This window comes from Wolffia australiana, chromosome 16 (assembly GCF_029677425.1).
Source record: "Wolffia australiana isolate 7733 chromosome 16, ASM2967742v1".
In the NCBI taxonomy this organism is placed as follows: Eukaryota; Viridiplantae; Streptophyta; class Magnoliopsida; order Alismatales; family Araceae; genus Wolffia; species Wolffia australiana.
This window is the reverse complement of record NC_135850.1, coordinates 5,127,323-5,145,275: the sequence shown is the minus strand read 5'-3', so window position 1 is coordinate 5,145,275 and position 17,953 is coordinate 5,127,323. Positions and strand designations below refer to the sequence as shown.

The 17,953-nt window shown below is 40.4% G+C and overlaps 1 protein-coding gene across 1 annotated transcript; it reads right to left on the bottom strand.

Moving 5' to 3' along the window:
* Positions 1–16,986: 16,986 nt before the first annotated feature.
* Positions 16,987–17,496, bottom strand: LOC144713971 (uncharacterized). Its single transcript, XM_078588711.1, has one exon. It carries the CDS (start codon positions 17,494–17,496, stop codon positions 16,987–16,989), a length of 510 nt encoding a protein of 169 aa, XP_078444837.1.
* Positions 17,497–17,953: the final 457 nt, after the last annotated feature.

Sequence of the window (17,953 nt, the reverse complement as noted above, 5' to 3'; positions counted from 1 at the left end):
GCCCCCTACAAATGGTTCATTCGACGGGACTCGCTCTCTCTCAATCCAGCCATTTCTGAACTATAGCGAATCATGAGAGGGGTGAAGCCGATCAACTTCGGCACCCCACGGAGCCCGTAAGTGTGTGAAGGGTCAGCCTGGCCAACCACGAAATATGGGGTATCACTTTCCACCCCCTCCTCCTCCGAGCTTTACCATCGCTCCGGCATCATCATCGCTCGTCGAGCCGCCATCTGCCCTCCGGCACCTCTCCGCCCCACGCGCTTCGACCGCCGCCGACTGTCAACGAATGTTGTATCACGAGCCACCGACAAGGTACATTGTTCTCTATCTTCGCTCAATTAATTATCTCTATTTTTGTCTTGATTCCACTGCGCTCGGGCTAAATAGATGAGAGAGGTATTTGAGAGAAACTACGACATATGATGTGATATGACCGTTCCCGTAGCCATTAGTGTGGAGACACTAAGGATAGATAGCGGGTGCTCTTTAGTAGAAAGAATTGACTGAATTGATCCGTACGAATCCCTGAATAGTATTATACCGAATTGTCAATCAGGTTGATTCACATCACGATTGTGTAAGTGGTCCTTAGACCTAAGACACCAAAGACGTCTTGTGGACATACGGACAGTTGTACTTTGACTATGGCCAACGAATCTCTAATCATGGGATTCTTAACGGTCTTAGTTTGGGTACATCAAGAAGTTCACATAGACGATTGAGTGATCAAGATGGGATTGTCCACCCTCGGTATAAGATGTGATAGCTCATGGAAGATGATACGATGAAGCCTTTGGCCAAGGCAGTGAAATATCAGATAAGAGTTATCCGATGATTTTCAAAATGCATCAGTACTAACTCGAATGACCGATTAGATTTTGACAGTTAGCCATACCCTAAGTCATCCAAGGAGCGTGAAGTGGATGCGGGACTATATATACACGATAAACGATGATGAACTGGTTACATGAAGTGAGTCGATACACACTCCTTTGTATCTTATTGAACACAAGGTGTAGCTTGGCACTATAGGTGTTGGAGACTCGACCTATTGATTGGGTTAAATCAATACGACATTAATTAATCTATATGATGATATAGTTTATTAATTTGGAGGGAAAATAAAGGTTATTGGGCCACTGGAGTTGTTAACTAGACTGATACATGGGCCTAGAGGGTTACACGCAAATGGTCTTTTAGATGTCAGAAGATATACTTAAGTTTTGAGGGTTTTATGAAAAATACCCACTTAGTATAAATAGAAGAAGGCCCTCAAAAAAATTCACCTAGGCCAGAATTGTTTAGGGGCCTTTCCCCTTTTTCTTCGTTCTTCCCACACCCCCTCTTCATCCCCAATGCGATCAGGATGACGTAACGGCGACGACGAAGATTGAATGGGGCTCGTCAACAAGGAGGAGGAGATTCGATGTGACAAGGATCACATGGATATGTCTAGAGGCTACACACTTGAGTAACTCAACTTATCTCGCCATGGGATAGAAGAAATCACGGATGCGATCCGTGCAAAGGTACTTTGTTGCATAGGTTTAATGATGCTGTTCGATTCCATTCAAGTATTCTACTATTGAATAGATTTATTCATCCTTGTCAAGACCTGTAGAACCCAACAGTGGTGTAAGAGCTAGGTTCTGCTTTGATTTGGATGAAGAATGACATCAAAATGTCCAAAATGGAGCGCAAAAAGTTGGTTTTCACACTATTTTTCTTCATTCCCGTTCGGAGGCTCCTTCCGCTCTGTTTTGGGCTCTCTAGAGCTTGAACGGACCCCGTTGAAAGGTGGAGTGGGGTCTGTCTAGGGCAGAACATATCCTTGTTCAGCTTGAACAGGACTTGTGGGCTCCCCATGGCAGAACGGGGCCGGTTCCGCTTGAACCGGGCCTACCCTTAGTGGAATGGGGCTCCTTTCTGCCTGAACGAGGCCTCCTCATGGTGGAGCAAGGACCCATTCAGACTGAACGGGGGCCATTCTGCCATGGCGGGCTCCGACGGCTTACTATGGCCCACCGATGGCTCATTGATGGCTAGAGCTGGACTAGCATCGCTTGACCCAGGCCAGGCCAGCGCAGGCCATGTGGGGCCTGCCCAGGGTGCCACGTAACACGGATGAGTCAAACTTGATCTTCTCTAGGCGACCCACACATGTGGCGGGGGCCACCTCGGCAATCAGCCAGCGGGGCCCGTGCCACGTAAGATGCCATCCGACGTGGCGGGCACCCGCAAGGCTGAATTGATGCCATCTAGGTGCCACGTAGGCAAGAATCCTACATGGCAAGCACCATGTAGGCAGGTCTCGCGCCAGGTGGCGTCACGTTGGCAGGTCCACGCCAGATAGGCTGACAAAAACATCGATTTTTAAATGTGCGCCTAAGGGGATTCGAAAATGAGAGCTGCTGGTCGGTGGGCATGGCCCACTAGCACCAGGCTATGTAAATCATATTGTAATAGAATTCTGTTTAATTATATTATTTCCTTAAAAAGCAGAATTTTTTTTATCAAACCATAAATAATTTAGAAATAAATTATTTTAGGCATGAAATAAATTCCAAACAATTCTGGAAAAATCAGGAAAAGCATATTATGAATGCCTTGCCAAGAAAAACTTTAAATATTAAATTTTAATGTCAAATAAATTATAAATATAAATTCAAAATGTTGAATTCCCTTTATTTGAGTTGAATAGTTTCAGAATTTAAGTTATTTAATGTCGAATAAATTCCAGAAAAATAGGAATAATATGTAGTTAATTTTATTCATCAAAATAAATGAAAAGTTAAATTTTTTGATGTGAATAAAATTCCTTTACTTAGTGAATTCATATATATTTGGAATAATTGACGGAAATAATTTTAGAGTTAAATTATTAAATTCAATAAAATTCCTATAAGCATTTAAAATTGATTAAGTGTTGTTTCTTGATTGATTTGTGATGGTTTTCATGAGTTTCCAATTTATAAATGATTTAATGTAATTTGGTTTGCTTTAAGATTGCAATCTTATTTTTGATTTATTATTTGCAATATTATATTGTGGAATGTTGGATGGAATGAGATACTAGAAAAGTTTAGATGAACCTAATGTAGGATCCCTAAGTTTTGGTTATCCAATATAGAGAAATATTGTTCTTAAAAGTTTGACTATGATTGATAGTCAACATACATTCACAGCCTTGTCCCATTAAGAAATATGTATAATTCATATGCCCTAGATGAAGACATGTGTGATATGAGATGTCACATATTGCTCCTCGTGATAGCTGAAACAAAACCTAAAATCCCTCAAATTAAACCAATCCGTAGCACGAGAATGACAAACTCATGTGAGATCCTCCTTCATTATAGTCTTAGGATCCAAATCCCTTTAAGTTGGGTTGGTGGAGTCAACTCCTGGCTCAGTTATCTGGGAGGCGGGACTAAGTACTAGTGTATGACACAAGGTTTTGGGTAGACAAACTGTGTAGTTTGGTGGGGGTATACTGCAGGATTACACTAAAATCTATTCTTTCAAGTAATGAAGGTATTACTTAGACCATACTCAGTGGGATGGTGGTATACTCCAGGATGCATGAGCGTTGGGGACCAAACTACTATCGGATATTGCAATTGGTTGCAAGTCTCATGAGATGGGTGCTCGATGATATGTATTATGATTATGATTGGTGGGGGTATACTCCAGGTCATAGTATGTGTTTTGAGATTCTGATCCCCACTAGGAGGGTGAAAATGTGTGGCACCATGTAGAGATTTAATCATGTTGTATATCTCTTTATGATACGTTGAATACATTAGCAGAGTATCATTGAAGCCCTCGATGAAATCAATGAATAGATGGTTTCATAAATCAGGACTCCAACAATACCGAATTGAGATGAGTCATAAGGTACCCTAAACACTTTATGACAGTCTTTAACTGGTGGATGGGTGCTTTAGTCATTTTACCTTGACATATCAGCAATTTATTCCTCTCAAAATGGCAAGTCTTCACTCCTTTTACATATAAGCACTACTGGTACCGGAAAATATAGTACAGCCTAAGGAAAGAGAGAAAAGTAAGGACATTTGAAAGTGTGAGCCATTTGGTAAAATCATAGATTTTTCACGCGTGGACAGGAACTGCCTTGCTTTTCACTATATATATTTATTATTGTCATTCGGTTAATATTACTTCATCTTGCATATAAAATCACATTCAAGTTATTTCATCTCCATGTTTATTTTCCTAATCACTTTAGCTTCTCATCCCATGGTACCAAACTCCTAGAATAATCACATTCATTCACATCTTTTTAGTTTCAGGTATATTGCCATTCACTCGTTCATTCAAGCATCATCCCCCATTTAACTGTATCTATCTGTGTCACATTCTATTGATGAGACCATTGTCAACTCTCCTCTCTCATTCCTAATAAAATAGATATATAGTCCATCAATTGCAGGTGCTGGATTTATTCCTTACACTATAATATAATCTATATGTTCCACTTCACCTTTCATTTATGCCCACTAAAGATTCTAAGTTTCTCATCAGTATTCCACTTGAAACCTATCATTAGTTGTCACCTAGGAGGTATATTTCAGTGTGAAGAAAAGGTTTTAAACTTTATTTTTAAAAACCAAAACAACACAGGACACAATCAAAAAGCATAATTCTGAATTATGAAATGTCACAATTTCACATAGAATTATGCCTAAATGGTATCAGAAAATTACAACTTTTTGTTCCAACCAGAGAACCCATTTAAGTAAAAAAAAAAATAAAGACAAGGATTTATGAGCGACAAGGATTTCAAACAACCAAGATTTCCTAAATTTTTAAAATGTATTGTTGAACTATTTCACAAACGTATTGCCTTTAATTCACGTGAATCTAGTTACTTTACTATTTAATTAACTGGTAGGAACTTTTGTTATTGCATGTAAGAAAAGGGATAAAATATATTTTGAACTCACAACAGTTTTATGGATCTAAATGAATGAAACATCTAGAACTCAGATGTTCTGCCCGTTCCATGAGGGTTTTTGGTGGCTACAGACCTGCATTGGTTCCTATGGTTGCAGCTGCAACGTGCAGAGCTACATTGCCTCCTACAGCTAGGGTACTATATGCACTCAAACTCCATTGTAATTGCTTTCACAACTTATTTTTCATACAACTCTGATAATTTTACATCTTTTAAAGAGGATTCAAACACGACAAAGCACTTTACATGCTGTAGTCATATTCATGGTCCTAATCATGCATAATTCAGACTATATTCATCATCTTGAAAAAGTTGGAAACTTTTATATGACAAGTGGATTAAATCATGGTATGGAATTCTGTTCATCACACACAATGCTATATCTATTACAAAAAAACTATTTTTAGAAAGATAAACCTTTAAATCTATAAAATGCATTCATAAATGTCGATATGTCACTGTCCATGACTTATTCTTTTGGGGTGTCTTCATCAATAGATCATAATGTTTCCCTTTACTGTTTCATTTTTTTGCCATTGTAAGTTGAGTCCTTAGTGTAGCCTGTATGTTCATGGGATAGATGGCGTTCTAACAACTGATGGGGTGATTTTAAAAAATCCCTAGTTTTTTTCTTGTCGGTCTGTGGCTAGATCCAAAATAGATATAGGTCAAACGATGTGGTCATTTTTTAAAACCTGTAGTAAGAAATCAACACAGTTTGGTTTACAATGGACCGCTTCATCCATATTAATAAAAAATCGAAAGGAATAGTCAGAACATTACAAAATCACCTTTTCAGCTTTTTAATGTGGTTGAACAATGGACTTCGGGGATTAAAAAGTCAAGTTCTGAACCAAGGGCTTGTTTTTGACTCCCAATAGGCTTACCATATTTTTTCAGATGAAGAGAACATGCTTAAGTTAATCATACAAAATTACAAATATGAAGTGGGCTCATCTTTTTGGCCAGCATAAACCAGTATAAGGATAAACCTTAATGTGTGGATAAGAAAGTGAGAAAAAAATAAAAGAGCATGTCTCAAATCATAAAGAACAAGGAAAAAAACATAAGTCTATATATTGTTCGCATCCCAATTAGAGAAATCCCTATAAGGATACCTATGGGTCCTACACCATGATTTAGACCTGAATAGGATTTTTTAGAGGTTGAAATAGGTTAAGAGACCCAAGACTTTGATAATTTAAATGTCAATTTAAGGATCCGTATCTCAAGGTGGTGTGGAAACTTACTATTACTGTCAAGTATGAGTTGACTGGTATTGTTGATACAGGGGTGATGTAAATTTGCTTATTGTATTTATTACAAAAGAAATAAATAAGCGTTCAGTTAAGAGGGGTAAGATATTGCCTATCACTGGCATAGGTAATGCTAAAATTAGTTATGTAAGATTTTTTGGGCATAATAGTTATCTCTTAGGCCTCTGGGCACACCTTACATCATCTCCAAAATATATGCAAGACATAAGCTTTACTCACCTTAAATCCTAATGGGCTTCTTGTCTAAAACTATCAAGAACCTCCGAACTTCACCTTGGAAAAGAGTTGGATATTATACCTGAATGATATTCTTGTTTATGTTCAAAACATATATTTTAGACCTAGATTTGAACAAGAAACTAAGAAGAGAAAGATACCATCTTCGTCAAAGGCCTCTAGAAACAAATGTAAGACACTATATATGTCACTTAACAGAGCTTATGGACAGAAGTAGAGGAGAAGTAAAGAGAAAAATAAAACATTATTTTATCCGTAAAAAAGTGCTAATGTTATACAGCGTTTTCCTATTACAAGGAACATCAAAAAAAATAAGTATTACATATATAATTATATCAAAGTTTAGGTAAACTTTAAAAATAGATAAAATGATCTAGTTGCTAACTTTTCTTTGTTATCAATCCCCCTCAAGAAAAATGATGTATATTGTTCATTCCCATCTTGTGATTTTGTGTAGGGCTGTGTGCCCTTTCTCTAAGACATTAACACAGTGGTCTTCAGACCTGACATTAGGTGTGTTAGAAATCACTTTTCAATTGTTTCATAATGAAGTGTCAATCTACTTTCACATGCTTAGTTCTATCATATTAGAGTGGATTCCCTATGGTTGTGTCAGTTGATTTGTTGTCACAACGTAGCTAGATGGGAGTTTCATGTGGAATATTCACATATTCTTGGATCAATTTGGGCAATAGTAATTAAAATCTGGCATATGCCGTAGGTCTGAATTCGGCCTCTGCTTTGCATTGTGAAATAACATGCTGTTTTTTACTCTGGCAAGAGATCAGATTCCCTTTCATTAATGAGAAGTTACACATAGCAGATTGTCCATTCATGATGTTCCCTAAATAACTTGATATGGAATTATGGTTTGGGATTGAACCACTGCTCCGGTGTCAATTACGCAGGAGAATGTAGCTAGAAACCAGAAGAGACAAAGGGAAGTACATACCAGATGCGGACTGACACCGTGGAGCATTAAGACATGGCATGAGAGGCCCGGGGATGCCACTCGGCTCCCAATGACATGGCATCAGGTTTAAGACTGGAAGCGCAAGCATGACTATCTAGCGCTAATGCGTGCAGCTTCAACATGTCCAACCAAGGACGTAACAACATAACTCGTGCCTCTTGAACGAAGGCATGGGCAACAGGAGCTATGATGCCAGTGGGCGGCAGCGGCTCTATTACCAGCACGAGTGTCCTCGGGATTTCAGCCCTATGATGGCTGATTTATCGTGAAAAACACCAATGGGCTCTCTAGCGGCGAGGTGGCAGTCCACCGTCGGTACTGAGAGGTGAACCAGTGGTGGTAGAGTTTATTTCGGTGGCGAATTGTCACCTTGAAGTGGCGCGGTGGTGGAGTGTCTCCCGGGCGAATGTGGGGGGCCGACTAGTAGTAGCAATTGTCTTCACTACTGATGGTATGAGGGGGTCTTACCGAGAGGCGATAGTAATAGGTCCCATAGGGTACTAATGCTAAAAAAATGATAGAGTTCCTTTAAGTGGCGTGTGGCCATCCCACAGGCACCGTGGTTGATTGTGGCAGCGTCCACTTAATTTTGCTGATAGCGATTCCCGGGTGAGCAGGGACGGGATTTCCAAAAAATGGGCAGCGGTGTAGGCATTATCGTTTAACTGACACCGTATCAAACATAGCGGAAGGCAAAATGGAATACGAAAGAATAACGACAGTTTTTTTCTATTTTTAGCAGTTCCTGATCGATATTTTTATTCTCTAGAAAAGAGGGTACCATTCGTCACCTCTCCCAACTTACGTATGGGAACAAAGAGACCTAGAAAACAGAGAGAGCCATACATTTTATGGGCCTCTATCATAGATATGGGTCCACATACCCCAGTCCAAACACACAAAGACATAGGCCCATAAAACAAGAAAAAAGAAGTCAACCAAAATACAAATGTAGATAGACCGTCAGGCCCTTAGACTACTCCGAATACTTGAAGGCTCGGTCTTCCACATCCATCCTTCTTGAGCTAATTGGGGCCGGATCTTTGGAGCTAGATGGTCCCCATCGTAATAAGTATTAGTACAAATTTCCTTTCGGTTATGTGCCTTTGTTTAATCATGTAAAACAAGTTTATCCATGAATTTGGAAGCGATTATGATTCCAAATTGATCTATGTAGGCAGTACATCATATGTACATTAGGAGAGTTTGTTCCACCCTTGACTTGCTCACTATGAGATTTTTCGAAGCTGTACTTGTGCCTGGCCTCTATAATTATCCACGTGATCATTTGTGGTTTGAACCAGTTTGTCTTTGTAAACAAGTAACAGTGCCAGTTCAATTGGTGGACGTTTGAAAACAAATTATGATCACCATTATTGTGTTTATAATGCATGCACCTTATTTTTTGGTTAATCCCATAAACCATGTATGTGGCCACTGTTTAAAGCCATATTGTGTCTTATGTAGTTTGTACATCCAGTTCTGATTCTTCTATCCTTGAAGCTTGGAGGAACGCTCATGTATATTTCCTCCTCAAAAATCCTATGTAAGGAGTTACTCTGATATTCAACGGCTGCCGATCCTACCGTTGGATAGCCCAAGAGCTATTAAACTTTTGTTTATGTCCATTTTAGCCACTAGGCCAAATCTCTGTATTTAGTTTATACCAAAGGCCAGTCTATACCTTTTAGCTCCAAGCGGGGCCTTCTATCTACCAATATTGTAATTTAGTGGGTATTTGAGAATAAATATCCCGTCAACATCCCTCTAGATTTCTGTCTTGCAGTAATGAAACTAAGGACCAAGTGTTATGTTTCTGTAATGCTTGCCTTTCTTCTGCCATTGCTGCCTTCCAGCGTCTATTCTAAAGTGCTTCTGTCAATTGGGCAGGTATGGCAATCAACCCAACTTCAGATATAAACACTCGTTAGGGCCATGAGGAATTTAGGCGAGACATGCTTGAGTAGTGTCATTTATTGCCTCTATTAACTCCCATTGCAGCTTAATAAAATACTGTTTATTGGATGTCTCTTTGCACTGGACTTGATAACCAAATTTTGGCCTAGCTAGAAATGGCCAAAATCCGAAAATAAGCTAGAAATGGTCTACCTAAAATAATAGGTGCATGGCTAAGATTTCCTGTTATTTTCATATCTACAACTATGAAATCAACAAAAATTTACAGTTTTCTACTTTCACAATAACATCTTCTAATTTTCCATAAGGTTGCCTAATTGATCCATTGGCTAATTATAATTCAAGAAAAATAGGTTCAAGTTCACCAAATTTAAATTTATCATACAAAGCCTTAGGGATTGTGTTAACACTAGGAACTGAATCAAGAAGTGATTTGCTAAAAACCATTCCTCCTATTTCACATTTAATGAGAGGAGCCCCTGGATCTCTTCTTTTTCTAGGAATATCATTCAATAAAATTGAACTAATATTTTCAGAAAGTTCTACTCTTTTTTGCTTCCTAGAAGGGGTTCACAATTCCTTCACATATTTTGCATAGGAAGGAATATTTTGTATTGCCTTAGTAAGGGAATAGTTATGGTTGAATTTTTAAATATTTCAAGAAAATGAGAATTTTATGGTTTTTGCTTGGTTATATTTAATGCACTAGGAAATGGAAAGGGTGGCCTATAATCAACTGGATTAGGGTCTGCCATTCTTGGATGCCTTTCCTCATCATGGCAACCCTTATCTTTTTGATCATTTTCCATCTCTCCATTTTCTTTCTCTTTGGCTTCATTCAATCCTACACCCTTTTCTTGAGGATCCAACAAAACCTTTCCACTTCTAAGTTTTGAAATTGCATGCACTTGCTCATCCTTATTATTTTTTTCATTCATAACTTCTTCACAACTATATAAAAAATTATTCATAAAACCAGTGCATGATGCAACATTATTATTTTCACTAATGCAAGATTCATTCGTATTTTCGGAAGATATAAAACATGATGATTCTAAATTCCTATCTACACACAACATGATATTCTTCAAATTAATATTAGGCTGGGTAGGGAGTTGACCTGGATGGCTTTCTCTTTGAAGGATTTCTTCCGATTTATCTTTCATTCTGAGAGCAGGTTGTTGTGCTTGAACGCCTTGTCCTCCCTTGAGTAATTCAGTTTCTTTTTTGTGCTCTTCTAAGGTTTGCATCAACGTTTTCCTTTCTTCATGCATGCTCTTTCTCTCTTCCGGCATTTCCCTGATAAAATCCATTAAAGTTGAGTTATTATTGTTAGAATGAGAGTAAAAAGGCTTAGAAAAATTTTGAAAATTTTGCAGATATTGTTGCGCAACTAATTGCTTTGATGCGAAGTTGTTGTTTCGTCCTTTGCTTCAATTCTGATTAGGTCTTGCATTTCATTGAGTATGTCCTCCATCTTGTCTCCCAAATCCGTTAACCTGTTCAACCATAGGACAAGATTCATCAGAATGTTCTTCACTAGAATAAAAACAACAAGGGGTTTTAGTAGAATTGTTGCCCTCATATGTATTCACCTTTCCTTTAGTTTCCTGCCAAAAAGACTTAAAATTATTACTCATATCTTCTATTGTTTTACCAATCTTGCTCGTGTCTCTTTCCAATTTATCCATTCTGATCTCTGGCTCAACTGCTTTGACGTCATTGATTTCTCCACGCTTTAGACCTACATTTCGGTTAGTGTACGAAAAACTTTGACAATACGTCCAATCTTCCATTAACCTTTCCATAAGTTTCATGGATTCATCTGAATGAGTGTCAAGGAACATTCCTCCACTAGATATATCTACTAGGTGCTGTTCGTGATCATTCAATCCACCATAAAAAATTTGAACTAATTCATGAGATGGAATTCCATGATGTGGGCACTTCCTAGTAAGTGTCATAAATCTCTCCCGTGCCTCTCCAAGGGTGTCAGTTCCTTGATAGAAATCTCTTATAGCCTTCCTAATTGAAGTGGTCTTTCCATAAGAATAGAATTTCTTTAAAAAACTAGATTGCATCTCACTCCATGATTGAAATTCTTGACCTAATCCTTTGAACCACTCTTTGGCTCTATCTTTCAATGCAAATTGAAATAGCCTAAGTTTGAGAATTTCCTGAGGAACACCTGCATAACTATAAGCAGAACATATCTGCATAACTAAATACTCATAAGGCTCCTCATTAAATCATCCATAAAATGTAGGTAATTGATTGATCATGTTCGGGTCAATTCTAAAGTTAACATTTTTCAGGTGAAGGAGCAGAAATTCTAGTGTAAGTTTCACTCTTTGGAGGATCAGAATAATCTCTCAATCTGATTCTTCTCATTCCTTGTTTAGCTCTACAATTTTGGTTATCCTCCATTCTTTCACTAATTTGTTGATTTTCCCCTTCGGAGCTTTCAAAAATATTATCAAGGCAAGGACTTCTACTGATTGTCTCAAGGTTCACTAGACAGGGATTTAAGGACCTCCTACCATTCATGCTATGTCAATCACACAAATAGTAAGATAATTAGCTTAGATGAACAAGAGAAATCAAATATAAGATAGAGAGAAATGACAATTTTTGCAATTTCCAGTTTGCGTTTAAAATTCCCAAAAAATAAATGCAAAATTAAATTCAATTCAAGAATGTATAAAAATGGGCTATCACTTAAGAGCATAATTTTTTAAAATTCGAACCGGGCCTCCCCGGCAATGGCAGCAGTTGATAAGCATAAACATTCGTGTAAATATGTCGTTGATTTCATGTTTAGACTTATACTATAAAACTTGTAAATACCCTTAATCACTAAATATAGAATATAGAGCAAGCAAGGGGTCGAACCAAAGGGAGGCAGCAAGTAAGAATTTTTATCCAATTTTAATGAATTAATTCAAATATGAATTAATTTTGCAATTAATAAATCTTAATTATACTTAATAATATTTTTAATTAATCAAAATTAAGTAAAAAACATAATTTTGATTTTCACTATTTCGGTCAAAAATCTCAAGATAGAATTATTTCAATTATAAAATCAGATTAATTTAGATTATTAATTTCCCAATTATTATTAAACTTTTAAGACAAATTTTATGAATAAAAAACTGGAAATTAATAATCAAGAAAGGGATTTTCAAATTGGACTTCAAGAAGGATGAGTTTTTGAATAAAATTTTATTTTTAGCCTTTTTATATATTAAATTTATAAACAATAAAGATTTAAATCTAGAGAGAGAAACGAGACAAATTAACCTAGAGAGAGAAAGTGAAGAATTTGGGAAAAAGATGAAATCCAACCCTAAATTAAAAATCTAATGATGTAGAATTAAAGATCAAAAACCAGATCTTGAATCAGAATCAAAATGCAGTGCTAATTTTATTCAAAACAACTTCTACGGCATGTACATTTCGCCCATGCCTTGGCATTTTAGAATCGTTCAAGAAACTTACAAATTTGAGTGCAGAATCGAGAACTGTCGACTTCCAAAGCACTTGTGTCCTTCCTGGCCAAATCCTTAGAGAGAGCTTTAAAAAGTCAATTTTGCCTTTTTCCAGACCTCTATTTAAAGATCCAACCGTAGGGAATGTAGAGGGGGAAAAGACAAACATGCCCTCAAAATTTCAGCCCAATCTGACCTCTAGATCTCAGGATATTATCATTTTACTAGCGCTTAATCTGAACCGTTGGATTACTTTATCTCTCCTCCAAGAAGCTTGGAAATGGCACTTTTTGATTGGTTCCGCATGATTTTTTCTCGTTTTCTGCCTTCTCGGATCTCGTTCTGACACGTGATTGTCCGCTTCAAACAGCCGCAACCATTGGAAAGTGATTGGCTTCTTTGAAGGGCTATAAAGAAGCCACGTCACCCTAGGTATATAAAAAAACAAAAAAAACAAAACCAGCCGCAATTTTTGACGTTTCATCATGGATTTCTGCGTGTGTAGAGCGTGAAATCATTGGGTATTTGAAACCCTTTTGAATGGACAGAAACAAGCCACGTCGCCCTGTTTTATTTTATTTTGTAAAATACACAGAAAAAGACAAAATAGCCGCAATGTTTGACCCAAACGCGTCGTCGATTCTGTGTGTATTTAATGCATGCGGCGAATCGACACCGCATGCACTTATTTATTAAATGCACACACTTACGACCTAAATGTATGTGGCTAATTGATTCACGTGCAATAAAATCACGTTTGTCGGTTGCAGCGTCATATATGTGGTAATGATTGGCTCGTTATGGCATTGCGATTTTCAATGCCATAATGAGCTAATAATGCTCATTCTCTCGCTCTCTATTCTTATTTAAATAAAATTCATCCATTTATTCGCCTGAATTTCGGGTGAATGACGTGGATGCCACTTGATAAATATATAATTATATTATAAAATGCCAAATATATTTAATATGTATTATTTAAATATATAAAAACCATTTCTTGGCTATATAATGGTAAAAAATTTATATAAAATATGGAAAAATTCCAGAAAAATTTGGAAAGCCCTTACCAACATTTAGCCATTTAAGGCCCTGTAAAAAATTATTTCTTCACTGAAATGAGGTTAAATTCCGTGTAAAAAATGATAAAAAATAGAAATAATAGTAAAATTAAAATGTAAGTGATTTATCTTCATTTTTATATGATAACATGCAAATATAGTCATTAAAATACATAAATATAATGTAAAATTCATTAATTAGTCATGTTAATTTGCAAGTTATCATAATTTATCTCCACTGTTATCAGAAGTTATCATAATTTTATCATTATCATAATGTAAAATATAATGAAAAGTATCTTTCTTCTTAGAATTCGTGTTCCTTTCTTGAGAGAGTAGTAGCAGTTGTAGATCTGCAACGGATTGAGATCGTGGATCCTTCGCCGCACGCGCCAGCTTCACCACATCGAGATCAGTCATGGAAGAACCATTATCGACGACGTATCCTTCTCTCCGTGTATTGGGTTCTTATAGACTATCAAGAAAATGATTCCTTGAACGGTTGAACCGTTGACGTTCTTGAAGCTCATCATCCTCGCCAGCGATGCCGTCAACGTTGCGGTCAACGCCGCCATCACTGCCACCATCGACACCACCAATGCTGTGATGGGGGGGGACCATCCGCAAGCCGAAGCACAAGGTCCACCAGCGGTGACACGTCAGCAACCACGCCGTGAAGCCTGAGCCGATGAGGACCCTACAGTCAAGTATACAGCCTGACGCGGTCCTCCCGGCGAGTTCTTTCTTTTATGCATTTCAATTTCCCCTAGACTTGTGTGTGTGTTTGTGGGAGGGCCCGTGTCGCTTTTGGGCCCCTCCTTGTATTCCTCATACCTGTTTTGGGGGTCCACTGGGGAGGGGGATTCGCCTTTTCTTTGGGCCACAACTTCCCTAAAATTACAGGGTTATCCTTAGGGTAACCCTCCCCTTTTCTCCCACCTATATAAGGAGAAGAGACTATCGAGTAGAAGAGAAGATGTGATGCAACGAGGTCGAAGAGGGTGATGCACAAGATTTTCGACCTCGTAGGTCGTTCGATGGCGGCAACGGTGGGCAGGGCAGGCAAGAGGGTGCGAGGGACCGGCACCCTGGGGGTCTGCGGATAGATGCTCTGGAGGGCGGGGCTGGCAGCCTGGCAGGCAGGCTGTTCGGGTGTCGGGGACGGTTCAGCAGGCTGGTGTTAGCAGGCGGTCGGCTGGCTAGGAAATCCGGTTCAGGCATCGGTCAGTAGTGGGTGGCCAATGTCGGACAACAGGTAACGGTGGTCGGCGACGATGTGCGGCGATGGACACTTTGGACGGGCAACGGTGATGGGCGAATGAGGGCAACGACGGTGATCTACAGGCAGGCGTTCTCTCCACCTTCAAGGAAACTCCATTCTAACAACTACGTAAACTCAATCAACTTCAGAAAATTCTCCCCCTTCCTCTAGGGCTTATCTTTTCCTTTTATAGTGGGAGAGAAGGGACCCTAGGGGAGGCCCGTAATTAGTCAAAACCCCCTAATCGGGCCATACAGGGTAGTTCGGAGTACGACGGAAGGGCCAAAACACGGAGGCCCTCCCCAAACAAAAACACAACGAAAAAGTTCAAAAAATGCAAGGAAAATAGAAATGGGGACGCCTTCTCGTCACACCGTGTACTTGAACTCCGGGTTCTTCTTGTCGGCTCGAGCTTCACGACGTGGTTGCTGACGTGCTGGCGTAGGATGACTTGGCGCTTCCGGTTGCGGATGGTCCCCCATCATCCTCCCCGAGTGGGGGGAGCTCGGCTCCGACGAGTTTGAGCCGATGATACTGTCCAAGGGCTGGATGAGCTCCAAGCGAAGTCGCCGTAGGTCCTCCTCCGAGATCCACGTGTCCTCGCTCGACGGTCGGTCCTGCCAATGAACAAGGAATTTGCGATCCACCTTGTCCCCTGCAGCGTTAATTACTTCTTGCAATATAAACTCAACATGCTCATGTGTGGGCGAGGAAGGGACAATGGGAGGAGGGACGGGCGGGGAAGGGGAGTGTCCCTCACTCACATCACCCAACGGGTTGGTGGGTGTATGAGGTTCTATGTCTCTAAGGCTCTCAAGCATAGGGCGATACAGGGTGAGGTCGCTGACGTTGAAGGTGGAGCTTATTCCCCAGTAGGATGGAATGCCCACAACGTAGGCGTTTTTGTTAATCACACGGGCTATCGGGAAAGGCCCGGCACTATGAGCATGCAGCTTCGTAGTGACCCCCCGAGAGTACCTCTCGGACCTCAATCGGACCATAACGAGATCACCCTCGGGAAAACTGACTGGACGTCGACCGAAATCAGCAGCAAGCTTGTACTTCTTGTTTTGTGAAATGATGCGAGAATGAATGTCATGACGCATGTCCCTCATGTAACGAGCAAATGAAATACTCACCTCTGAGGTCCTAGTATGCGGGTCTACGGGCGTGAGGTCTAACGGCCTACGTGGTATCTGGCCATAAACAATCTCAAATGGAGCGCGACCCGTAGTGCGGCTCACCGTGGAGTTATAAGCAAACTCTGTGCGTGGGAGTACTTGGTCCCACAACCTAAGGTTGTCCCCAACAAGGGAGCGCAATAAATTCCATCTGTCCGTCTGTTTGTGGGTGATACGCAGAGGAGAACTGCAACTTCGTGCCCATAAGTATCCACAGTGTCTTGCAAAAATAGCTTGTAAACCGGATATCTCGATCGGACACCATTGATCGCGGCAGACCGTGTAGCTTCACGATCTCATCGAAGAACAAGGTCGCTACACGTGAAGCATCGGCTGTTTTTGAACATGGTACGAAATGTGCCATCTTCGAGAATTGGTCAACAATGACTAAGAAAGAGTCGTGTCGATGGGCAGTCCAAGGGAGACCGAGAACGAAATCCAAACTAACATCATCCCAAGGACGCGTCGGTACTGGAAGGGGTCTGTATAGGCCTGCATTCTGCTTGGTCATCTTTGCTCAGGAGCACGTCAGACATCGGGAGACGATGTTGCCAACATCCCTCTTCAGGGACGGCCAGTAAAACTGGTACTCGACCGTGTGGATAGTCTAGTTGACATCGAGGTGTCCGCTGAGTCCACCGACCTGTGTCTCCCAGACAAGGAAGTCTCGTGTCGAGGTGCGCGGGATGCACAGCCACTTCCCGCGGAAGAAGTATCCCTCCGAGAGACAGTACTCACTGCGCTTGGTCGTCGGGTCGTTGCTAATGGCGTGGAATATCTCCCCGAAGTCGGGGCATTCGGCGTAGGCCTCCTTCAACTGCTCGAATCTGGTGACATGCACTCGCATCGTGTTGAGGACATACGGGCGACAGCTGTGGGCGTCGGTGACCACGTTGTCCTTCCCCTTATTGTGCCGAATGACGAACGTATAGTCTTGCAGGTATTCTATCCAGCACGAGTGTTGATCGCTGACCTTCTTCTGGTCGTGCAGGTGCCTCAACGCACTGTGGTCAGAATATAGGACAAACTCCTTCGGGAGAAGGTAATGGCGCCAGTGCCTTAGAGATTGGATGATGGCATAGAACTTGCGGTCGTAGTTCTCGTATTGGCGCTTCATGTCATCCAGCTTCTTGCTGAAGAACTCAACTGGATGCCTGTCCTAGCTAAGGACTCCTCCCATGCACATCGCTGACGCATCACATGCAACTTCAAAAACCTTCTCGAAGTTGGGTAGCAGAAGAATGGGGGCTGCGGTGATGAGGCTATTAAGCTCCTCCAAGGCCCTCTCGACGGCCTTCGTCCATTCAAACCTCTCAAGGTGGATTAGGTCCGTGATGGGCGCGAAAACCCCATTGAAGTTTGGCACGAATCGGCGGTAGAAAGTTTCCAGTCCAATGAAACTCCGGACGTCGTGGACATCCTTCGGCTGCGGCCATGAAGAGATTGCTTCAACCTTGGCAGGATCGACAGAGACTCCGTGCTCCGACAAGATGAAACCAAGGAACGAAACTTCGGCCGTGAAGAAACTGCACTTCTTCGGGTGAGCGTATAGCTTCTCCCGGTGCAATGCCGAA

Bases quoted from the DNA above. Each gene is read 5' to 3' on its own strand.
- LOC144713971 (XM_078588711.1), bottom strand. From the start codon at position 17,496: ATGAAGCGCCAATACGAGAACTACGACCGCAAGTTCTATGCCATCATC.